Below are 26,220 nucleotides of genomic sequence, written 5' to 3'. Positions count from 1 at the left end.
GACCCACAGAATATCAGTGTTTAATATGTCAGAAGTGACCAATCCTGTAAACTACAGAATCAATCATGCGGTCTCCAGACCCCCCCCCCCCCCAGCTCTATCTGTATACTGCTGCTAGCTCTATTGGATCAGGATATATATAGAAGTTATACATCTTCTGTGAGACTGTGTTTTACACATTGCGGTTTTTGTTTAGCTGCAAAATTTGTGAAAAATGCTGCAAAAATATAACGTGTAAATGCTCGCAATCACTAGTCCTACTCTGTCATTTCTTTATTCCCGCACAACTGCATCCATGTGGTTCATAAGTGTAACTGGGTCATGTGATCTCCAACCTGACCCACAGAATATCAGTGTTTAATATGTCAGAAGTGACCAATCCTGTAAACTACAGAATCAATCATGCGGTCTCCAGACCCCCCCCCCCCCCAGCTCTATCTGTATACTGCTGCTAGCTCTATTGGATCAGGATATATATAGAAGTTATACATCTTCTGTGAGACTGTGTTTTACACATTGCGGTTTTTGTTTAGCTGCAAAATTTGTGAAAAATGCTGCAAAAATATAACGTGTAAACACAGCCTAAAGACTACAAATCACTTTTGGACATATTTCTTTAAAAAAAAAAAAAAAAAATGCATCTTTAATAAGAAAACGCATCAAAACTGCACATTTTGTGAATAGACACCAACCCTCTTACGAGTCTAATTAATTTACCTGGGTGACCTCCAGCAGCCAAATTAGATGACCAGGTGCAGTGATGAGACTCTACCCCCTTCACTCTCAACAAAGCCAAATGATTCATGGGAAATGTAGGCAGCGTTAGGAAATCATTTTAGTTCTTAAATAGGAATCAGTATGGCTGAAAACCCCATGTTTATCACAAGAACCTCCACTTTATTCTCGAATTACAGCCTATGCTGCATTATAGAAGCCAAGAAATAATTCTAGGAGGCCTTCTTTAATTTCCCGCTGTTTGCGCCATCTCACGTGTCTCTCTTGGTCTCTGTTGTCATAAAACAATCCATCATGTTTTGGCATCAGCCTGGGCATCCATTGTGCCGCACCTGATCGAGGATAGGAATCGGTTTTGTGTTTTTGTGCCGTCGTCTCTCACTTAGTCGCATGTAATGCAGACGGGGCCCGCAGAGGGGGGAATAGTGTGGAAGTAATATTGCATGTATGCTGGTGGGTATAACTGGGGTCACACAAATGGTCACAGCCTTTGGTTAAGGCTGCATGTTAAATTGTACGTCCTGTTGCCTGATCATGCCTACGTTGTACCCCAAAAATATCAGTGTTGAAGTGATGCCCCTTGGGGGCTATTACGTCACGAGCTCCCGGCTCCAACGTTCGGAACAGTTTGTTCCAAACGCTGAGCAGCGGGGTACCCCCTTTTTTTTATTTATTTATTTTTGTTTAAATCAACTGTGTCAAAGTTAAACAGATTTCTTAATCCTTCCAATGCTTATCAGCTGCTGTATGCTCCACAAGAAGTTCTTTTCTTTTTAAATTTAATTTCAGTCTGACCACAGTGCTCTCTGCTGACACCTCTGTCCGTGTCAGGAACTGTCCAGAGCAGGATAGGTTTGCTCTGGGGATTTGCTGCTGCTCTTGACAGTTCCTTTAAACAGACAGCGGTGTCAGCAGAGAGCACTGTGGTCAGACAGAAAAGAAATGCACAACTTTCTCTGAAGCATACAGCAGCTGATAAGTACTGGAGGGGTTAAGATTTTTAAATGGAAGTAATTTACAAATCTGTTTAACGTTCTGGCACCATTGTTTGTTTTTCACCGGAGTACCCCATTTTAATGTTTCTTCTGATGAATCATTAACCATAAGTTCACCCTGCAGCCGGCCACCATCATGGACATCGATAGCTCACCTTTCAATTAAAAGGACATTGCCGATTGTCACCCACAGATTCAGTTTTTATTTTTTTTATTTTCCTGCAGCGATCAAGACCTGCTGGGAGTTGTGGTAGAGCGCACGGATTATAGAAGACATTTGTCCTTTTTCTAGCCGGTTACATAACAGCAGGTGGGCCCCTGGCCCATGTGACGAGTTCAGGAAAGTAGAGGCCGCTGCCTCTTGTCGCCGTATTAAAAGGTTAATCCCCCTTTGTGTGTTGAAAGCTGATGCCGCCGGTGTCATCAGTCACCTCTCAGTGGTTCACTTTGTCAGCATTTTATACATTTAGGAATAAAACATGAGCGGGGTTTTACGTTTCGTCGCTCCCTGTAACCCCCTCCCCCGTATTCGGGGGCACCCCCTTTGCTGCCGTTTTCTTCAGTTCTCTATATTGGCAGTCTCTTTTGCAGTCTGCTGTATTAGATATCTTATGACTTTGCAGCTTCTAGTGGAGAATGAGATGTCCAACGGCGTCGCTTGAGTCAGCGAGTACGGTTCAGGCGGCCGCCGGTGTCGGTTATGGCTCCGACTCCTACAAGAGACTCGTATCGGCTCCTGACTGAGACCTCGCAGCTGTTGCAAAACTACAACTCCCAGCATGCTCGGACAGCCGTTGGCTGTCCGGGCATGCTGGGAGTTGTTGTTTTGCAACAGCTGGATGCACACTGGTTGAGGGGGGGGGGGGCTGCTGTTGACTTCTGGACACAAGCAGTTAATAATCCAGTTACACCCCCCCAAATCACAGAGAACCCCCGTCCAGTGCATAGCAACAACCCATGTAAAAAAAAAAAAAAAAAAGGTCCAACTTCTCATTTGCGGGGATCATTTTGCTAGGAGGTGCAGCACTGCTTGTTACCTGCTAACTGATGTGGGCACAGATAGTGCTGCCTCCCTGTCTCTTCCTGTAATTGATGCATGCACAAAGTGCTACTGCCTCCCCTGCTCTCGCTGTAAATGGCATGGGCTTTGATACTACAGCCTCCCCTGTTCTTCCTGTTACGGACATAGGCTCAGATACTACTACCTCCCCTGCTCTCACTGTGATATGGGCTCAGATACTAATGCCCCCTCTGCTCTCTCTGTAACGGACATTGGTACAGATACTACTGCCTCCTCTGCTCTACCTGTAATGGACATAGACTCAGATACTACTACTTCTCCTACTTTCTTTATGATAAAGCTTCAGATACTATTGCCTATACTACAGGTACAGATACTACTGCCTCCTCTGCTCTACCTGTAATGGACATAGGCTCAGACACTACTACTTCTCCTACTTTCTTTATGATAAAGCTTCAGATACTATTGCCTATAGTACAGATACTACTGCCTCCTCTGCTCTCCTTGCAAATGATGTAGGCTCAGATACTACGGCTTTCCTTGTAAATCATATAGGCTCAGATACTACTGCTCTCCCTGTAAATGATGTAAACGCAGATAGTACTGCCTTCCCTGCTCTCACTTGTAAATGATATAGGCTCAGATACTACTGCTCTTCATGTAATTGATGCAGGCTCAGGTACTACTGCCTCCCATGCTCTCCGACTCCTTGTAAATGATGTAGGCTCAGATACTACTGCTCTCCTTGTAAATGATGTAGGCTCAGATACTACTGCTCTCCTTGTAAATGATGTAGGCTCAGATACTACTGCTCTCCCTGTAAATGATGTGGGCTCAGATACTACTGCTCTCCTTGTAAATTATATACGCTCAGATACTACTGCTTTCCTTGTAAATGATGTAGGCTCAGATACTACTGCTCTCCCCATAAATGATGTAGGCTCAGATACTACTGCTCTCCCCGTAAATGATGTAGGCTCAGATACTACTGCTCTCCTTGTAAATGATGTAGGCTCAGATACTACTGCTCTCCCCGTAAATGATGTAGGCTCAGATACTACTGCTCTCCTTGTAAATTATGTAGGCCCAGATAGTACTGCTCTACCTGTAAATGATGTCGGCTCAGATACTACTGCTCTCCTTGTAAATGATACAGACTCAGATACTACTGCCTCCCTGCAAATTATATAGACTCTGATAGTTCTGCCTCCCTATTCTCCCCATAAATAATGTCGACTCAGATAGTACTGCCTCCCCTGCTCTCCCTGGTAAATAATGTTTTCACAGGTAGAGCTTCTTCTGTCTTTTTCATAGCAATCTAAAACCGATGACCTGCAGAATTATGAAGCATTTCTCACTTCTGTGACTCCTATATAGACGTATTAGCAGTTGTAGCTTATGTCCCCCTCCCTGGGAAATACTGATATTTCAGCACGTGTCCCAGTCATGGGGCGGCAGGGGCCCTTTCCTCGGATGCCGCTGATTCCGCCAGCGTATCTGACTTTGCTGGCAGCTCTGACGGAGCAGAAATGCTGACAGTTGGCGCCCCACCGACTCCCCCAGTGATGTGAAATCCGATTAGCGTCCACCAGCCACGGATTTTCATCTCTTTCCTGTTCTGCAGATTTGCAGAAGGCATTAACAACGTGGAGGTTTAGGGACCTGGGAGCATTAGTGGCAGATTACCGCAAGGAGTCATTTACATGAAATGAATTTGGAATTAAGAACATATCTTCCCTTCCAGCTTTTGTTCTCGGTTGATCGCCTCCTCCAATGAAGGGGCTGCGGACGGAAATATCTCAGACTCTGCCCGTCAGGATGCGCTGCGGTTCCCTCGTATGAGTGTGCGACATAGTGATGCCATTTAAATAACCTAGAAATATATTCGGCAGCGCAGCACTCTCTGCCGAATAGAATGCTAGAAGGCAGTGGTTTCAAAACTGTGGACCTCCAGCTGTTGCAAAACTACAACTCCCAGCATGCCCGGACAGCCGTTGGCTGTCCGGGAATGCTGGGAGTTGTAGTTTTGCAAGATCTCATGGTCCACAGTTTGAAGATCACTGCCTTTTGCCACCATATGCAGGTGATGGGGGGTTATCCAGGAGTAAAAAAATAAGTGCTGCTTCCTTCCATAAATAGAGCCACCATTGTTCTCAGTTTGCATATGGTATTGCAGATTTGTAATCCCACATACAACCTGAGGAAAGGTGTGGCGCTGTTTTTGGAAGAAAGAAGCTATGTTTTTGTAATCCTGGATAACCCCCTATAACAGGACAGAACCCTGTAGAGTCCATCCTCCTGTTGCAAAACTACAACTCCCATTTCCCCTTTCCTTCATGCCCTCAACCCCTCCTCCTGCTATAGCAAAAAAATATATAAAAAAAAATAAACAACTCCCATCATTTGTGTGAGTCTTTGGCCGTCTTAATGGCTGATAATTGTCATTTGGAAACAAGTTGGACTGCAAGTTAGGGAGTCCCCTGCTGCTAACTTGAATGGGAATAACGCGTTGGCGGCTTCTTTATTTTAGGGGTTCCAAGGGTTAACAGTTAAAACTTTTTAAATTGGGGATACTATAAAAAAAAAAGTGCGTACAATATAGATCTATAAAAAATCACAAATGTTTTTTTTTTAATCTATTTTCATAGATACACATACAAAAAAAATGTATAATATATACCTTGACAAATATATATTAAAATAAATATATTAATTTCCATATAGATTTAAATAAATATTAAAATAAATATAATATATATATATTATATATTTTATATTTATTTTTAATATTTATTTAAATCTATATGGAAATTAAAATATATTTATTTTAATATATTTGTCAAGGTATATATTATACATTTTTTTTGTATGTGTATCTATGAAAATAGATAAAAACATTTGTGAATTTTTATAGATATATATTATACATATTTATTTGTATAAAATATATTTTAATATAAATTATATATAAATAAATATAGATTAAAATATTGGTCAAGGTATATATTATACATATTTTTATGTATGTGTGTATATATATATATATAGATATATATAGATATAGATATATATATATATATATATATATATATATATATATATATCTATCTCTATGTATAATATATATATATATATATATATATATATATATATATATATATATATATATATATATATATATATATAATCTCTCACTATATATTCATGTGTCGTAGCGCTGACCTTGGCTGCGTATTCTCTGTAAACAAATGTAAGTTTTCCATGTCTGGACGGTCCCTGCTGGAAATGCGCCATGATGAGTGACCTCTGATGATCGAGGGGTCGTCTGTATGTTATTAGTCTGTCTATGAATATATAGTAAATGGTTTGTTTTTTCTTTTCCCCTCTCAGGCTGCTGACCTCAGCAAACCAATAGACAAGCGGATCTACAAAGGGACGCAGCCCACGTGTCATGACTTCAATCATCTCACCGCCACGGCAGAGAGCGTCTCTCTACTTGTCGGCTTCTCTGCAGGCCAGGTCCAGCTCATAGACCCCATAAAGAAGGAGACCAGCAAGCTGTTCAATGAGGAGGTGAGTGCTGGGGGGTGTCAGACCCCCTCGCCAAGTATACAATTCAATTTCCTGATGTATAAGGGGGCGATCGCAATGCATTATTGCTTTCTGTCTTAACGTATATGTTTCTTAGAAAAGAAAACGTATACGCTAAAGGATGCTTAAAGGGGTTATCCAGGAATCAAAAAAAAAAAACGGAGAATTTATTTCAAAGACCGCTCCCCGTCTGTCTCCAGATCGTGTCTGGTTCTGCAGCTCAGTTCCATTGAAGTGAATGGAGCCAAGTTCTAATACTACACACAATTTATTATTTTTTTTAAAGAAATTTAGGTCTGTTTTTCGATTCCTGGATAACCCCTTTAAAACAGATGCCATACAGCGTTATCCATTTTCCATTGATTTGCATTATATATAAAAACTCAACTGAATGTATTGGCCCTGATTTACTAAGAGTGTTGTGTAGGTTTCTTTGTGGGTTTTAATTCCCTACAATTTATTTCCCACGGTATTTACTAAAGTTTTCCTACATTTTCTACTTTCCCTACATTTTTCCTTTTTTTTTTTTTTTTCACTCATGTTCTGTTCTGTAGGTTGTTTCTTTTCTGTGGAAAGCTTAGTCATTTTGTAGTTTTTTTTTTTTTTTGTGAAAACGTCGGGAACACACCCCTTTTGGATGACCATGCCCCTTTTTTTTCCGTTTTTCTTAGTAAAATGGAGAGTTAGTGTTTTTTTTTTTTTTTTTTTTTTTTTTCAATTCTGGCGCAATTTTTGGTGCAGACAGAATTTCTGGCGCACAACCCGACAAAACATGCCGGGTTTGCAATACTAAATGAGGGGCATTGTGTGTGTTTTGGCGTACACAATAGCGTAGTTGACTGTGTATTTGCATACATCAAAGTTAAACAGACCGTAACAAAAACGCAGTGTGAACCTAGCCTAAGTACATTATCACCGCAGCCCGTTACCTACGGAAGGGCCAAATGTAGCGGAAATGTTGTGTATTTTCCGCAGCATAACCCATAGATGGAAAATCTGCACTAAATCTTAGATTTTTTTTGCAGACATTCTGGTGCATATTTTGTGTGTAGTCGAGCTCAAGCCGTCCTCTCAGCTGGTGGTCCATTGCAAAACTACAACTCCCAGCATGCCCGGGCAGCCGCTGGCTGCCCGGGCATGCTGGGAGTTGTAGTTTTGCTACATCTGAAGTGCCACAGTTTGGAGACCACTGGCTTATAGGGCCTCATGCAAGAAACCTATTGCAGCATCGGCTTCTTTAGGGGAAACTCCGAGTGTTCCTTGGTGGTCTACATTACCGTCCAGCTCGGCATTTACCCCTAGTATTGGCATCTATGGAGCTAATGACTTCATTATTGTCGGAGTCTCGGATGCCAAATTCTGCAGTCGTGAATATAAGATTCCACTATTGGATTTACATGGGTATTAGGATTCTCATGTCCTCCTCTCTGTACTCGAAATGATGTGTCAGAATGAGGGAGATTTCCCTATGGTCATCCCTGGCTTCTATAATAAGGAATTGCATTTGCATGCCTGTTAGTCAGCATCAGGTGGCACTGCCAATTTGCATTGGCACCAAGTGAGACTCCATTGTCTGTAGGGAAACTGGATGCCTAGTTGGACGTGGATCAGCTGGGCGCTGGCAGCTCTTTGTGCAGGGGACTTCAGCATAGCTACCTATAATGGAATGGAGTTCGGCTGCAGTTCCTTGCACACCCTGGTGGTTATGGAGGCTCTGCTACTGGTGAGATGGGAACACATCCTTTTAGAGGGAATATCCTGAGATGTAAAGGGGTACTCCGGTGGAAAACCTTTTTTATTTTTTTATTTTATTTTTTTAATTCAACTGGTGCCAGGAAGTTAAACAGATTTGTAAATTACTTCTATAAAAAAAAATAAAAAAAAAATCTTAATCCTTCCAGTACTTATTAGCTGCTGAATACTACAGAGGAAATAATTTTCTTTTTGGGACACAGAGCTCTCTGCTGACATCTCTGTCCATTTTAGGAACTGTCCAGAGTAGGAGAAAATCCTCATAGAAAACATATGCTGCTCTGGACAGTTCCTAAAATGGACAGAGATGTCAGCAGAGAGCACTGTGCTCGTGATTTCAGCAGAGGGCTCTGTGTTCCAAAAATAATTTCCTCCTGTAGTATTCAGCAGCTTATAGGTACTGGAAGGATTAAGATATATATATATTTTTTTTTTTTTTGAAATTTTTTGACAGAAGTAAAAAAAAAAAAAAAAAAAATTTTTTTTTTCCCACCATAGTACTCCTTTAACCCCTTAAAGGGGTACGCCACCCCTAGACATCTTATCCCTTATCCAGAGGGGGTCCCAGCGGCCGGACCACCCACGAGCTCCGGTTGGCACCCCAGCGTTCTAAACATTTATGTTCAGAACGCCGGCTTCGGGTGGCTGTGGTTGTGACGTCATAGACATGAATGGACGGGGTCTGGGTTTAGGTCACGACCACTGCTGCCCGAGGCCGGTGTAGTGCCATATTTTGCCATGGAATGTGTTACATGACTCAGCGCTTTCCAGTCCTGGACTAAGGCTGCTTTATTGGGCTGGAGATTGTGGGGAAAGGGAGGTCCCAGTGGCCGGACCACCTTCAATCAGACATCTGGGTAAGGGATAAGATGTCTAGGGGTAGAGTACCCGTTTAAGGACACAGTACATACATGTACGTTCTGCTCCTGCTGTATGAGCTCAGCTCCTGCGGTCAGCAGCCAGGACCCATGGCTAATGCCAGACATTACCAATCGGGACAATTTCCAGTATTAGCCCTTTAGATGCTACAATAAAAGTTGATTGTGGCATCTAAAATGGGTAAAAATTATCGGTCAGCTGAGGGTGGTGTTCAGAACCACTGTCGCGAAAACGCGGGGTCTCTATCAGCTGAGAGGACGGCTGAAGGTCCACTACCTAGGTCTGTGGCACCCCAGATATGCAGGCAGCATGTACAAGTGAAGCGCTAATAACACGGATCAATGCTATTGCAGTTAAAGGGTTTCTCAGCTCCCCAGCGTCCGGAACATAGAGTTCTGAACGCTGTGTGCGGGCAAAAATAATGCAACAAAAGTGGTATCACCGCGTGGCGGAATGTCCAAACGATTACAATATAACACATGAAACCGCACACTGTGTTATTTAAATGTAAAAAAATCAGTCCCATCAAAACAACAATGGTACCGATAAAAACTACAGATCATGGCCCATAAAACGGACCCTCAAACAGCTTTGTATACGGAAGAATAAATGTCTTTATAGGGGTCAGAAGGGGACGATTTTAGGCATACTCCTTTTCTTAATTAAAACTTTATAATTGTAATTTTTTTTTAAAGTAATAAAATAAAACAAGTTATCATGTAATTGTATGGACCTAGAGAATAAACATAATGGGGGAGATTTATCAATCAGCCTGAAACCCTAATTGTCTGTTTTTTCCCACATCAACCAATCACAGCTCAACTTTCACTTTATAAGAGCTCGTTAAGATATGAGTGAGCTGTGATTGGTTGCTATGGGAAAAACCAAAACCAGACAATTAGGGTTTCAGGTCGATTGCTGCGTCCTTAAAGGGAACCTGTTATATTTTACCATAGATAATGTATGGAAACGCGTTCTTTATGGTAAAATCTTCTTCCTTATCAACCTGCCAGCAGTGATGGTGAAGATATGAAGTAAGAAAGGTGTCCCCGTAAGCCATCCCGTGGGTGGGGGCCATCCTCTTCTAGTCCTGTCTGCTCAGGTTGTAATCGCACCCATACAGCACGTAGCTCTGCTCCTTTTGCTTAGGGGGCATGGTTACAGCCCGAGCAGTCGGGACTAGAAGAGGATGTCCCTTGCCCAGGAAATGACCGGCGGGGACACCTTTCAAACTTCATGTTTTCACTGCATTACTGCCAGCAGGTAAGGGAGAAGATTTTACCATATAAAATGTGATGCCATGTGTTTATATATGGTAAAATCTGATGACCGTTTCCATTTAAGGTGACGTATACATCATTTAGCCACAGGATAATATAATAGTGGGGGTCTGATTGCTGGAAATGTGGTCCCAGTCTGGAAATGCTGGGAGTCGTTTTGAAACAGCTGGAGGCAGATACTTATCTTGGGATAATAATAATTTTGGGTTAAATCCCTTTAAGACTTTAGTTGCCGTATCTCGGCAGCTGTCGCCTCATATGTAAATCCATTTGAAAGATCTCTGCTTGGTGTCAGTAAATGGAAGCCTCTATTTATTTATATTCAGAAGGTCAAAACCGGTCCTTGAAATGTGCTCCTTACACTGCTGCAGATCTTGTTACAATGTATCACAACTCTTTCCCCCCCCCCCCCCCTATAAGGACGGGTTCACGCTACGGAATTTCCGAGCGGCAAAATTCCTCTTGGGAAATTCCGGCGCAGCAGCCTCCTATTGTTTCCAGTTGGATTCTGCTGCACCGTGCAGACTGCAGAATTTTTTTCCGCCACAGAAATTCAAATACAAGATTCTGACGAAAACAAATAAAGGGGAACTCCGCTGCTACATCGTTGGGAACATTTTGTTCCGTAGGCTTGGAGCTGGCGTCACGATCACGCTCCTCGTAGTCACACCACGCCCCCTCAATGCAAGTCTATGGGAGGGGGCGTGGCGGTTGCCACGCCCCTCCCATAGACTTGCATTGAGGGGGTGTGGTGCGACGTCACGAGGGGCGTGGTCGTGACGTTATGACCCTCGCCGCCGGCACACAGCATTCTAAATGAACGCTGGGTGCTGCACAGAGATTGCGGGGATCCCAGCTGCGGGATCATAAATCTTATCCCCTATCCTAGATGTCTAGGGACGGAGTACCCCTTTAACATATTAATTCTTTTGGTTGCATTCTGCACAGACTGCATTGCCATCAATAGGGATGGCGCATGTTCACACGGTCCGCAGATATTCCATAGTGTGAACACATCCTTATTGTCAAGCTCTGATCATATGCAGCAATTCCATTCACTGACAGCATGCAAAGTGTATTAGAAAGTAATTTTAACCTTTTTTATATTATGATTTAAAGGAGATGTTGGAAAGTATTTGATTAGCACGTCCCAGTATGATATACACACTGTAATACGTGATCTATATATTTCATGTCTAATTTTGTATTTTTAATTTTTTTTTGTCTTCAACAGAGGCTAATAGACAAATCAAGAGTAACTTGTGTAAAATGGGTCCCGGGCTCAGAAAGCCTCTTTCTCGTAGCTCATTCCAGTGGGAACATGTACTTGTATAATGTGGAGCACACGTGCGGCACCACAGCGCCCCATTACCAGCTACTCAAGCAAGGAGAAAGCTTTGCCGTTCATACATGCAAGAGCAAGTCCACCCGAAACCCTCTGCTGAAATGGACTGTCGGAGAGGGAGCCCTTAATGAATTTGCTTTTTCCCCAGATGGGAAATTCTTAGCCTGTGTGAGCCAAGATGGCTTCCTTCGCGTGTTTAACTTCGATTCTGTGGAGTTGCATGGTACTATGAAAAGCTACTTCGGAGGACTCCTGTGCGTGTGCTGGAGTCCAGACGGGAAGTATATAGTAACCGGCGGAGAGGACGATTTGGTGACTGTTTGGTCGTTTGTCGATTGCCGTGTAATAGCCAGAGGTCAGGGACACAAATCTTGGGTCAGTGTGGTGGCGTTTGACCCTAATACCACTAGCGTGGAAGAGACTGACCCTGTAGAGTTCAGCGGGAGCGATGAAGACTTTCAAGAACTGATCAGCTTTGGTAGAGACAGGGCGAACAGTACGCAGTCCAGACTTTCCAAAAGGAACTCTACCGACAGTCGCCCGGTTAGCGTGACTTATAGATTTGGCTCCGTAGGCCAAGATACACAGCTGTGTTTATGGGACCTTACGGAAGACATCCTTTTCCCTCACCAACCGCTGTCGAGAACAAGGACACATACCAACGTCATGAACGCCACGAGCCCACCCGCAGGAAGCGGTTCTGCGAACCCAGGAAGCAACGGCAACAGTATCGCCACGCCAGGCAATGCCATACCTCCCCCTCTTCCAAGGTCCAACAGCCTTCCCCACTCTGCCGTGTCCAACACCGGCAGCAAAAGCAGCGTGGACAGCGCCATCGCCTCTGGCGTAAGCAAGTTCGCCACCCTGTCCATTCATGATCGCAAGGAGAGGCACCACGACAAAGACCACAAGAGGAACCACAGTATGGGACATATATCTAGCAAGAGTAGCGACAAACTGAACCTAGTTACGAAAAACAAAACGGACCCTGCTAAAACGTTGGGGACCGCGCTCTGTCCCAGGATGGAAGACGTCCCTTTGTTAGAGCCTCTTATCTGTAAAAAGATAGCACACGAAAGACTAACTGTGCTTATTTTTCTTGAAGACTGTATAGTCACTGCTTGTCAGGAAGGATTTATTTGCACATGGGCAAGGCCTGGTAAAGTGGTAAGTTTTAACCCTTAATGCTGCATCAAGATTAGAATTTCACTGGTCATTGTATAGATCCCTCCCCTGCCCACTGGGGGCAAGCCCAATATAGGGCCAATCGGTTGTTTTCAATGCTGGAATGCTCCGTCTTGATGATGTCGCTGGTTCTCAGCAAACCGATTGGCTGTTTATTGGACGAGCTGCTAATCCGGTAGCCCCCGCGGTGAGCATGTGACTGGTCCGCTTCAACCTGGTTGGGCTTAATGCCCCACGTTTCCTTCTATCCATTCAGTGTAGAGAGCTGTTAATTTTTTTTTTTCTTTTTGAAACATTTTTTGGTTACTGCATGTCATACCGTTTTGAATCATTTGAAATTTTGCCACAGCAAAAATCGTATGTTTGGAACAAAAAAAAATATATAAAAAAAATGTAATATTGAAGCATATTGTGCCAACCAAAGAGGCAAAAAACAAAAAAATCTGAAAAAAAACAACTAATATTAACCAGAAGCACTGTACATTGTATGAGATACTAAAATGTGTTATCACCCGACCAAATTTTTAGGCAGAATTCGACCTGGTTGGGGGAGGGGGCAGTGAGGCATGCAGATTACGGGGGGGGGGGGTGGGGGGGGACGGGACGTGGCCTGGCTTTACCTACGTGGAGGCACTTGTCAATGTACGAAGAAAGTGTTTTATTGAGTCGATCTAGAAGCGAAGTGAACGTGGACGCAAGTTTATCCTATTCAGCTAATACGATCTGTATTTCTGTAAATAAAACGGTTACCTTGATTTCTTTAGTATTCTTAATGTGTAACTCTTTCTTGACTAATAGTTAAAAAAGAAAAACAAAAAGAAAAATTCCAAAATACTTCAAAAGAAATGCTATTTTTTTGCCCTTTTTTTTTTTTTGGTTAGTTTTTTAATAGTTTATTTTAGGAGCCCGTCCAAAATGCTCGGCTTTTAATGCTGAACATACAGGAGCTTTAGGGCGACCCTGGAAGTACAGTGATTTATTATTATTTTTTTTTTAAAGGTGTAGTTGCTACTTTTCACCTAAAATCTAACATATATGATGTTGGATCTTATTGCTCATGTTCTGCTTGTCTTGTGCGCACGTCGTCTTGTATGCCAGTCACATCCAGAGCTGCATTTGGAATTCGGCGTCTGTACAGAGCTTGTTTGGATGGGGGTTTCAGGTATTGTAGGGTTACTTAATAATTTAAGATTGCAGTTTTTTTTGTTCTATCCGGATGTTGGCTCGGAGTAGTATGGTGTGTGTGAGGTCACACAGTGCTTAATGCCTCATCTGTAAGATTTCTACATGCAGCTTTATGTGTGACTGTAGTATAGGATTAGAGATGAGCGAATTTACAGTAAATTCGATTCGTCACGAACTTCTCGGCTCGGCAGTTGATGACTTTTCCTGCATAAATTAGTTCAGCTTTCAGGTGCTCCGGTGGGCTGGAAAAGGTGGATACAGTCCTAGGAGACTCTTTCCTAGGACTGTATCCACCTTTTCCAGCCCACCGGAGCACCTGAAGGCTGAACTAATTTACGCAGGATAAGTCATCAACTGCCGAGCCGGGAAGTTTGTGACGAATCGAATTTACTGTAAGTTCGCTCATCTCTATATAGGATGTGTTGTGACTCAAGACAAGCCAGAAAAGAGAACCTAAAATGAGGCTTCATATTCGATGGAGAATAGGGGCAACAAGCTTCAGAGCACTTTATTTTATTTTTTTATTTTCCAATAATTTTTTTTTAATTCTAGCATGTGGTATATAAAATGTGGCATAAACACGGTAATAACAATGAACCTACAAGTTTAAGGATTTAAAGTGTCCCTGTCACTGGAGAGAGAGAAAAAGGGGGGAAAAAAACAAAACAAAAATAACCAAGAACCTTAAGGTAAATGTATTTCCGGAGTTCTGCCCTTTGGTATTTCTGTAGCTATTGTGCTCCTGTGCGCAATGGAGGCAGGGAGCTAGCTCGTTGAGCTCCCCTGCCTCCTCCATCTTCACTGCCCAGGCTTCCCTTCTCATGAATATGCAAATTTCTTATCTGTCCTGCCGGTGGGTGTGAGCTCTGCCTTCCGGGTGTATCAAGGTAACTGGGCCTGCGCTCTCCTCAGAGAGCAAAGCGCTCGCCCCTATTGTCAGGATAGATAATAAATTTGCATAATCAAGAGGGGCGGTCTGGGCTGTGAATATGGAGGAGGCAGGGGAGCTTAACAAGCCGGCTCCCTGCCTCCATTGCGCACAGGAGCGCAATATCTACAGAAATACAAAATGGGCGGGAGTACGCAAAATACTTTTATCTAAAAATGTGAGTCAGTTTATCTTTAAGGGAGAAATATATAGAAAGCCACTAAGGTAAGGATTTTAGATGTTTTTTTTTTTTTTTGCCTAAATTTACAACAACAACAATATATATATTTTTTTAATTTCTGAGAGAAACTATATTAAAGGGGTACTCCGACCCTAGACATCTTGGATAGGGGATAAGATGTCAGATCGCCGGGGTCCCGCTGCTGGGGACCTCGGGGATCGCTGCTGCAGCACCCCGCTATAATTACTGCACAGAGCGAGATCGCTCTGCACGTAATGACGCGCAATACAGGGGCCGGAGCATCGTTACGTCACGGATCCACCCCTTGTGACATCACCGCCCGCCCCCGTCAATACAAGTCTATGGGAGGGGGCGTGACGGTCTTCACGCCTCCTGCCATAGACTTGCATTAAGGGGACGGGACGTGATGTCATGAGGGGCGGAGCCATGATGTCACGCTGCTCCGGCCCCTGTATCGCCCATCATTACGCACAGAGCGAACTCGCTCTGAGCAGTAATGATAGCGCGGTGCCGCAGCGGGGAACCCCGGGGTCCCCAGCAGCGGGACCGCGGTGACCTAACATCTTATCCAAAGGATAGGGGATAAGATGCCAGGGGCGGAGTACCCCTTTAATAATTTTACCAATAGTGGCTGATGAGCCAATGGGCGGCTTGTAAAGAAAGTGACTTCTGTCCCCAGCATTTATGTCAACTAATAGTCCACAATAGACTCAGCCGTGCAAACAGAACTCCTGAGGTTTTTAGTTATTTTTATTTTATTACTTGTGGTTCAGAGCAAACAATGGATTTTATTTATTTTCCTTCCTTGGAAGGAGATGATTTTCCAAGAGGAAAATTGTCCTCATCCCAGCTATAAATCTTTGTATGAACGCTCTGATAGGCGAATGATTCTGGATGGGATTTATTAACTTTTTTTTTTTTTTTTTTTTCCTTTTATTGAAATTTTATATATGAATCTAAATAAAATACTAATTTTATTTAGACTAAAATCTATACCTGCAGTAATGTTATTACTCTGGCAATAGACGTCTGGCCAACAGCTATGTGTCCCCCCCCCCCCCCCCCCCCTGCGCCAAAGTACAACCAGATCCTTTTTTTCATCCCTGACGCCAGGCACCATAGATGCTGGTGTGGAGTATAGAGCGGGGCCCATGCTGGGCTGAAGACAGGGGCCACTAGGCATGTTGGAGGCTGTGTTGATCTGGGCAAACGTTATCCTGTATTTAAGTGTGATGGTCCACATCCGCCTGGCGCCAGCCCTGTCGCTGCTTTCCCAACCAGGGTGCCTCCAGCTGTTGCAAAACTACAACTCCCAGCATGCCCGGACAGCCAACGGCTGTCCGGGCATGCTGGGAGTTGTAGTTTTGCAACAGCTGGAGGCACCCTGTTTGGGAAACACTGGTCTGTGTAATGACAAAGGCCATAATGTACACCAGTCTTCCATCTTTACCTTTTTGGTGCCTACATTTAGAGTACCCCCTTAATCCGCACTTCTTGCTTCACTTCTGCATGACGGTAAACTGTTTCACCATTATGTTCCCGATGTGTAAAATCCTTTTCTCATATAAGGTGGCACTCCGCTCAAATTTTATTTATTTTTTTAAATGGTCTTCATAAATTCAGAATGTGACACGGGGAGGTGGAGAGGGGCTGCTGGTTGGTATAAAGAACTTCTATTAAAAGAAACAAAAAAAAAATGGAATGGAATTATTCTGAGGACAAATTTTGGTGAAAAGTAATGGAAAAAAAAAAAATTTCAAATGTTTCTGAGAGATGAGTATGCAGTACCAAAAATGGTGCAAATCTAGAGTGTAGAGGTCGGAGGGGGACCGGTCCAGGTAAGTGCCACATTGATAACCTGCTGTACTAAATGGCGGGCGGAGGGACTGGAGGACAGTATATGGGTTGTGCCTTAGTGCAGGAGTCGGAGTAGGACAAAGGCAATAACATTGCATCTGTGTTATGCTCCGGCCCCTGCGCCCCTGTGTTAGGCATAGCACGGCGTATGTGTTTTTTGCCTTGAATGTTCCTTATAGTTGGCGACAGTATGTGCAGAAGTCATTCCATGTAAGGCTGCATTCACATCACCTTTTTGTAAAAAAAAAAACAAAAAAAACGTATGTCTCAATACCGGAGCAAACTGTATACAACAGTGTGTTAAAAAATTAAACTGTGTACGGTTTGAAAATGGATGTACGGTTGCATACGGTTTAATAAAAAAAATATACAGTTTTAAAGGGTACCTTTCATTAAAAAAAAAAACTTTTGATATATTATAGATTAATGTATGCAGAATAACTTTCCAATTGCATGTTATGACAAAATATTATTCTTTCTATTTAATTTTCCACTTTGGAAGGCTTTTTTTTTTTTTTTTTTTTTTTTTTTTTTTAATATATAGATTTCAGACTCATGCTGGAGTCCTAAAGCTCAGACTGCAGCTGGGACACAGACAAGCTCAGCACTGCTACCTGGCAGGGAGCAGTGCTGAGCTTGTCTGTGTCCCGGCTGCAGTCTGAGCTTTAGGACTCCAGCAGGAGTCTGAAATCTATTTAAAAAAAATAATACATAAAATAAAAAAAGCTTGCGGCCAGGACTGGTAGGGAGACCCTTAAGTGGTCATTTTTTCCAAAGTGGAAAATTAAATAGAAATAATATATATTTTTTTAATAACATGCTATTGGAAAGTTATTCTGCATACATTAATCTATAATATATAAAAAGTTTTTTTTTTTTTTTGATGAAAGGTACCCTTTAATTTTGTCTTTCCATTTTAATAAAGTTCCACTTGTTCTATTGAAATAAAAGGTGGGCAGAACTTTCGCATGTGCAAACTGAAAAACCGTATTGTGCAAACCAATTCTCTGTTTCCCATAGACCCCCATTTAAAAAAATGAAAAAAAATAAAATAAAATTATAATCTATAAAATATGGTTTCAATATGGTTTTACGCCCGGACAAAAAAAAGAAAACGTGGTAGACTACGGTTTTGGGTAGAGTTAAAAAACGGACAATACCGTAGAGGATGCAAAACGGACACAACCGGATACTGTGTTTGGCATATAGTTTGCGATGAAGAGTCAATGCATGCGTTTTTTTTCATACGGTTTTTATATTGAAACCATATACGGGAACTGTACTGCAAAAACGTGATGTGAATTCAGCCTTAAAAAGGTAGAACCTCTATGAGGACAGAGAAACCAAGTGTTATGTCTGGTGTTTCATTGTAGCGTTGAAGCGTACCTGTCAATAGTAACAACTTTTTTTAATTTATTGCCTCCAGCTGCTGCAAAACTACAACACCCAGCATGTCAGCAAGCTGATGGTTTTAGTTTTGCAACACCTGTAGGCAAACACCGCTGTAGCCTAAAGCCATGTGTGGGACTGTCTTTTCAAATCCTGCACCTGATGGATTCATGGCCATCACTGCCTGCTGCCACAAGGTGTGTGTTCCAATCCCGCCCACTACTACCAACATTTTGGCGCAGCTTTTAGAGATGGTAGCCCCCACAAGAGAATTGCAGGACCCACTGTATGTTCTATGACCACCCGCAACAACCTCATTACCTGCAGGATCCCAATGCAAGGCCCTACTGTAGGCAATAGTCTCTCCTGAAGGGGGGGTAAGAGAATCTTAAATCTGTCACCAGTGTCACCTGCACTAACCTGTCGGTAAAGAATGGTACTCGCCTTATCCCGTTCCGTGCTGTCGTTCTCCGGAAATACTCTTCGGTATCATCAGCTCCGAGCCGGCTTGGAGCATGGGCGGAGCTTAGTGATGTCACCGCTGCTATTTGCTAGCAGCAGGACCCAGCAGAGAACAGCAGTCTCTGGTGACGTGGCTAAGCTCCGCCCATGCTCCAAGCCGAGCCTGGTGCTGAAGATACCGAAGAGGATTACAAAAGAACGACTGCAGGGGAGGGAACAGGGACAGGTAAGTACCGTTATCATCAGTGTCACCTGCACTACCTGTCTGTACCAACAGGTTAGTGCAGGTGACACTGATGACAGATTTTATTTTAATTTTTTTATGAACTGCTGCCAGAAAGTTAAACAGATTTGTAAATTACGTTATTAAACAATCGTTGCCCTTCCAGTACTTTTTAGCAGCTGTATGCTAGAGAGGAAATTCTTTTCTTTTTGAATTTCTTTGTCTTGTCCACACTGCTCTCTGCTGACACCTGATGCCTGTATCAGGAACTGTCCAGATCAGGAGAAAATCCCCATAGCAAACCTCTCCTGCTCTGGACAGTTCCTGACATGGACAGAGGTGTCAGCATAGAGCACTGTGGACAAGACAAAAAAAATTCAAAAAATAAAAGCATTTCCTCTGTAGCATACAGCTGCTAAAAGGTACTGGAAGGGTAAAGATTTTTTTAATAGAAGTCATTTACAAATCTGGCACCAGTTCATTAAAATATATATTTCCACCAGAGTACCCCTTTTAAAGGGGTACTCCACTGCCCCAGTGTCCAGAACATTTAGTTCCGAATGCTGGGTAAAACTTTTTTTTTTTTTTAGTTTTACTGCCGTCATTTTGATGGGGTGTAACTGGACCCCATTATAGTCAATGGGTTCTGTTGGGCACTGCTGTTTTTCAGCGGGAGGAAGACCTTGCATGATGTATTTTTTTCTCTCCCGCTATTCATCCCCACGGCCGCCCCACTACCGTGTGACAACAGTCGTGTGAAAGGGGCCTAATATATCTGCTAACATCAGCCGTTCTTAAAGGGAACCCTTTGTGCCGACTCCCAGCATCAACTGAATCGGTTGGCGCTTGGAACGCACGGACCTGGAAGTCCCCATAGACAGCAATGTCTGCGGAGCGGAAATCCGCCAGACCATTGAACAAGTTCAACATTCTGGCGGGATTTTGAGTGGATTTTCCAGGCAGAAAGTCTACCTCGAAAATCCACATTCCGTCTCGGTACTGATTTTGCAGAAAGAATAGACCTTTCCATTCTTTCTGCGGACACCGGAATTAGAATTTCTGCGTCAGATGTTTCCGGCTTGGAAATTCTGTTAAGTGCGCAGAGCAGGAGAATCCCACTGAAATCAACGGGACTCTGCTGCAGAGGAATCTCCTTGCAGAATTCCACACAGAGATTCTGCAGTGTGAACATAGCCTAAGGGTCTATTCACACGGCAGAATTTCCGCTTGTGGAAATTCATTAGTGTGAAAGGGTGTTCGGAATCCCATAAGTCTATGGCTTTAATGTGAGGCAGAAATTCTGCTGTGTGAATAGACCCTAAGGGTCACACACTGCCATTTATGCAGAAAATATGCAGAATGCTCTGGTTTCTATCCAGAACTTTTAGTACATTTGGATAATGTTTTGCTGCATATTTCAGTTTAAAGGATTGAACACTGCATCAATTGTGCAGCAGATCCTGTATGTGTTAATGCACTCTAAGGCCGGGTTCACACGGAAGAATTTTCTCACCAAATTCTGCTTGGATTTATAGCCAATACACTTCAATGGGATTCCGCTGTCCCATGTGCACATCAGAATTTCTGCTGCAGAAGTCCCATTGAAGAGTAATGGCTATAAATTCAGTGCAGAAATTCTGCAGCGTGAAACCGGCTTTAGAGTAGGGTCACACATAGCATATATGTCAGTGTTTCCCAACCAGGGTGACTCCAGCTGTTGCAAAACTACAAGGCATGCTGGGTGTTGTAGTTTTGCAACAGCTGGAGGCACCCTGGTTGGGAAACACTGACACATATGCAGTGTGTTTCACGCTGCACAGTGGAATATCCGCTGCTATTCTCCTTTTATCAGACACAGGGTTCTCCGTGGCAGCCCTGTGTGTGCAGTGAAGTTTGGAGGTGGATCCAGCGGGCCAATGTGATGCACTTCAAACCTCACTGCACACAGGGCTGCCACGGAGAACCCGGGGTCTGATAATAGAAAATGCAGAGGATCTTGCGCAACATGAAAAACGCTGCATATATGCTACCTTGGACTGTACTCTAATACTGTAAGTCTGGGCAGGATCCACACTACATATCTGCCATGTGTGGGCTTGGCTTAAATACAGTCACAGAGGTGAAGAATGGTTGTAGTAAAGCTCTGTTCAGCGCATTGCATGTCCTGTTTCCCCCCCCATTTCTCTTTAAATGGGTACTCTGATCTGTCATATATACACTGGTCTTGTCTATCTTTAGACTTAAAGGGGTACTCCACTGCTCAGCATTTGGAACAAACTGTTCAGAACGCTGGAGCCGGCAGCTAGTGATGTCATAGCCTCGCCCCCTCAATGCAAGTTTATGGGATGGGGCATCATAGCCATCAAGCCCCTCCCATAGACTTGCATTGAGGGGGCGGGGCTATGACGTCATTAGCTGCCGGCTCCAGCGTTCAGAACAGTTTGTTCACAATGCTGAGTACCCCTTTAAGGCTGCATTCAGATGGCCGTCTAGACCCGTTACGTTCTTCTCCCGTCAAAATAAAAAAACTGACTAAAAAAAAAAAACCGGACAATAACTGATGCAAAGGGATGTAATCCGTTTGGATCTGTTTTTTGTTCAATTGATAAACATAATTTTTTTTTTGTTCTGAGCATGCTCAAAAGTAAAAACGAATGCAAACGGATGACATTAAAGGCTCATCAGTTTCCCATAGACTTCAATGTTAAATTTACTGTATCCGTTTTTTCTTCTGTTTTTTGGATGGAAGAAAAAATACTGCATGTGCCGTTTTTTCTGCTGTCAAAAACAAAACAAAAAAGGAAAAGAGTGAAGACGGGTGCAAAGGGATTGTAAAAAAATCCCATTGACATAAATGAGATTTTTTTTTTTTAAACCCTAAAAACGGAACCGAAACAGGATAAAAAAAAAAAAAACGGGGACAGACTGCCGTGTGAATGCACCCTAAGGCTCCTTAGTCCCCCTACCAGAGGTTGTTTGAAGTTGAAAACATCTGTCCTATGCCGTTTGTGGAAATCCCATTGATTTTGCTACGCTTAAAAGGAGTAGCAACGTTGGCCATGTTGGAAATGTTCAGATCTGAACCCAGTGTTTCCCAACTAGAGTGCTTCCAGCTGTTGCAAATCTACAATTCCAAGCATGCCCAGACAGCCATGCCTAAAGTTGTAGTTTTGCAACAGCTGGATGCACCCTGGATGGGACACGCTGCCTTAAAGGGGTACTCCGGTGAAAACCTTTTTTCTTTTAAATCAACTGGTGGCAGAAAGTTAAACATATTTGTAAATTACTTCTATTAAAAAAATCTTAATCCTTCCTGTATTTTAGCTGCTGAATGCTACAGAGGAAATTCTTTTCTTTTTGGAATGCTCTCTGATGACATCACGAGCACAGTTCTCTCTGCTGACGTTATATTAATAACACTTTATTTATTGTTGTCCTTAGTGGGATTTGAACCCAAGTCCCCAGCACTGCAAGGCAGCAGTGCTAACCACTGAGCCACCATGCTGCCCTTAGTATACATCTGCTATGCATTGTTGCTAAAATGGACAGAGATGTCAGCAGAGAGCACTGTGCTCGTGATGTCATCAGTGTTCCAAAAAGAAAGGAATTTCCTCTGTAGCATTCAGCAGCTAATAAGTACTGGAAGGATAAAGATTTTTTTAATAGAAGTAATTTACAAATATGTTTAACTTTCTGCCACCAGTTGATTTAAAAGAAAAAAGGTTTTCACCGGAATACCCCTTTAACCATTCATTAGAACAAGTAAAACTTTGCACTCACTGCTTTGAAAAGACCAATGAATACTTATAGACTTGTTGACTAAAAATTATATTTTGATATTCTTTAATTGTGCTAAGATGAATGTGTTGTTATGGTAAAAACATTTTTTTTTTTTTGTTCATGATTAATTAAAAAATGCTTTGTCCACAGGGTTTATTATCATCCCAAAACCAAGCGAATTCTCCAAGTGGAACAGTAGTATAGCCATGACACTACCGCTAGCGAGAGACACACACTACAGGAGCAGACGTAAGGACAGAGGAACCAGGAGCTGCTCTTCAGCCAGAGCTTCAGGGTAGAAACGTGGGCAGAGCGTCTATATACGGATTTCTACTTAATAAGAAATACAGGAAAATAAAATATATATATATATATATATATACACAAAATGACAGGATTTATTTGGCAAAGAAATTCTTTAAGCTTGGTCTTTAGTCTTCACGACTACTCACCCAAGGAAAAAGATTATATATTAATATGTATATATGTATGTGTATATATATATATTAATATATATATATATATATATATATAATTAATATATATTAATATATATATATTTAATTAATATATATATTTAATATATATTAATATATATATATATTTAATTAATATATATTAATATTAATATATATATATATATATATATATATATTTAATATATAATTTTCTTGAATAAAACACAACTTCCTTAGACGTTACAGTGAAACTCAATACTAGTACATTCATTCCTCTTTTTGCTTTATACTTTTTCGACTTTAATGTAATTTAATCTTTATAAATATAATGTAAAATAAAGTCTGCTTATTGAAAATCCCCAGTAATTTTTTTTTTATTATTATTAATAGATGGTAAGAATTAATCCACCATTGTGTATTGCACTGATTAATTTTTTTCTATTTTGTTTATTATTATTTTTTTTTAGACCAATGTTCCTCCCCCCTCAAATTACGACTCTCCAGGTATTGCAAAACTACAATCCCCGTCATGCCCTGACAGCCTTCGGCTGTCAGGGCATGCTGGGGATTGTAGTTTTGCACTTTCGGCTGTCAGGGCATGCTGGGGATTGTAGTTTTTGCAACAGCTGGAGAGCCGCAGTTTTGGAGGGGGGACAAACGTTGGTTTGGATAAGCGTCTCTGGAATGCACTTGATATGAACAGTCATTTTATCTTTAGTGACTTTAAAATTGTAATTTAAAATTTTCAGGAAGATGGAAGCTGCAATTTTTAGTTTTACCGTAATTATATTTTTTTTAATTAAGAAAAAATGTTTGCACTTAAATAGTTAATTGCAAGTTGAGAAAAATTACTTTTGGGTGTAATAAAAATAAAAGAATTACCGTATATATATAAAAAAAGGGGGGAGGGGGAATAATTCCCAGGAGAAAAAGGAAAAAAAAACCTGTTGTGAAAATTAAAATGATCCTTTGTATCTATTAAACCTTTATTTTAATATTGTGGTTTCTAATGCCTCTGTATGATATGTATAAATAATGTAATGGGGGGGAGGTGTTTGATCATTACACTAGTCATTTTCATTATATGAAAATAGTGATTTCTAATTAAAGAGATACATATTATAAAAAGGTTTTTATTTTTTTTATTTTTTTTGCATATGCCTTCTGTTTTATTGGTCAGCTGATATTTCACTGTGGATCCAAGCTGTAATAAACATACTTTTATTTGCTCTTGCGGTAAGATGCTGCTCCGTCTGTCGCAGGTTTCCATAACACCCCGTCCTTTTACTTTGTCCTATTTAGGTATATCTAATGTTTAAAAAAAAAAAAAAAAAAAAACACCTAAAGTAATAAAGTTTCACAATTCAATAATTTTAGAATATATATATATATATATATATATATATATATATATTTTTTTTTTTTAAACCACTTGAAAATTGGGGGTGGGGGGGAGATTTCCCTCCATTTAAGGGGGTTATCTGCATTGTAGACATTGATTGATTTTCCTATAGATAGGTCATCAATATTAAAGATGTACTCCAATGGAAAACATTTTATTTTTTAAATCAACTGGTGCCAGAAAGTTATACAAATGTTATTTATTTCTATTTAAAACCTCTAGTATTTAATTTAATCCTTCCAGTATTTATCAGCTGTTGTATAATACAGAGGTAGTTTTTATTTTTTATTTTCTGTCTGACCACAGTGCTCTCTGCTGACACCTCTGTCCATGTCAGGAACTGTCCAGAGTAGGAGCAAATCCCCCATAGCAAACCTCTCCTACTCTGGACAGTGCTGATCTGAGGAAGGGGGTGATTTCCCCAAAACGTGTAATCCCATTTTATTTTTATTTGCTAAACTAAAACCTTCCAGTGCTTTGTATACCTACATCTCTGGCTACGGTTTGTTACATTCATCTTTGGAACCAGCAGCGCCACCTCAAGGTTTTTGGCTGAACTACTACTCAGCTGGACAGTTCCTGACATGGACAGAGGTGTCAGTAGAGAGCACTGTGGTCAGACAGAAAGGAAATTAAAAAAGAAAAGAACTTTCTCTGTAGTATATACAGCAGCTGTTAAGTACTGGAAGAATTAAGATTTTTCTAATAGAAGTAATTTACAAATCTGTTTAACTTTCTGGCACCAGTTGATTTAAAAAAAAAAAAAAAAAAAAAAGTGTTTTCCACCGGAGTACCCCTTTAAATTGGTAGGTGTCCAACTCCAGAATCTCTTCCTACTTTATGTATGTAGTCGTAGTGCAGAGAACTGCAGAATTTCCCCCATCACTTTAATGGGACAACGCATTTTGGCCCAGATTTATCAAACTGAGAAAAAAAAATGGAGTGATTTTCCAACAACCACCAATCACAGCTCAGCTTTCACTTCTCAGCTCGTTGGCTAAGCTGTGATTGGTTGCAGATGTCTTTTAAACTTTGCGGAATAATGTTCAGAGCCCCATTGAAGTTAAAGGCTTACTCCGCTGCTCAGCGTTTGGAACAAACTGTTCCGAACGCTTGTGATGTCACGCCCCTCATGTGGTCATAGCCACGCCCCCTCAATGAAAGTCTATGGGAGGGGGCGTGACACGCCACCTTCCATAGACTTACATTGAGGGGGCGGGGCGCGACGTCACAATCGTTCTAACAGTTTATTCTGAACGCTGATCAGCGGAGTATCCCTTTCAATGGGACACTAAATTCGAGTAATATCTATTTTGAAAGCAAAAAAAAAAAATGCACTCAAATTGCGAAAGACCTTCGGCAGAACCTTGTGCTGCTATATATAATATATATCTATCTATCTTCTCCCCTAGCGGCCAGATTAGTGCGTTTAAAAAAAATAAAATAAAAGTGCACGACCAAGTTAGAAGCATCAAGGCGTCACACTGTGCCTCCATAGGGCCTTCACTAAAGGCCTGATGCATAAACCCCTAATCTTCATAGGACATTCAC

At 41.7% G+C, this 26,220-nt stretch overlaps 2 protein-coding genes across 2 annotated transcripts in view; one reads left to right on the top strand and one right to left on the bottom strand.

The window, feature by feature from the left end:
- WDR20 (WD repeat domain 20) overlaps positions 1–23,261 on the top strand; it is a 38,617-nt gene extending 15,356 nt beyond the window's left edge. The window contains exons 2-4 of the mRNA XM_056547166.1: positions 6,142–6,324; positions 11,488–12,765; positions 22,960–23,261. Of these exons, the coding sequence (XP_056403141.1) occupies positions 6,142–6,324; positions 11,488–12,765; positions 22,960–23,013 (1,515 nt within the window). The 3' untranslated portion in view covers positions 23,014–23,261. The remainder of the gene's footprint in view (positions 1–6,141; positions 6,325–11,487; positions 12,766–22,959) is intronic.
- Positions 23,262–23,499: 238 nt separating this feature from the next.
- The window catches only part of MOK (MOK protein kinase), a 38,704-nt gene continuing 35,983 nt past the window's right edge, over positions 23,500–26,220 (bottom strand). The window contains exon 12 of the mRNA XM_056545394.1: positions 23,500–24,575. Within this exon, the coding sequence (XP_056401369.1) occupies positions 24,552–24,575 (24 nt within the window). The 3' untranslated portion in view covers positions 23,500–24,551. The remainder of the gene's footprint in view (positions 24,576–26,220) is intronic.

This window comes from Hyla sarda, chromosome 11 (genome assembly GCF_029499605.1).
Source record: "Hyla sarda isolate aHylSar1 chromosome 11, aHylSar1.hap1, whole genome shotgun sequence".
In the NCBI taxonomy this organism is placed as follows: Eukaryota; Metazoa; Chordata; class Amphibia; order Anura; family Hylidae; genus Hyla; species Hyla sarda.
Note: the sequence above shows the minus strand (reverse complement) of the source record. Positions and strands in the feature narration are given on the sequence as shown.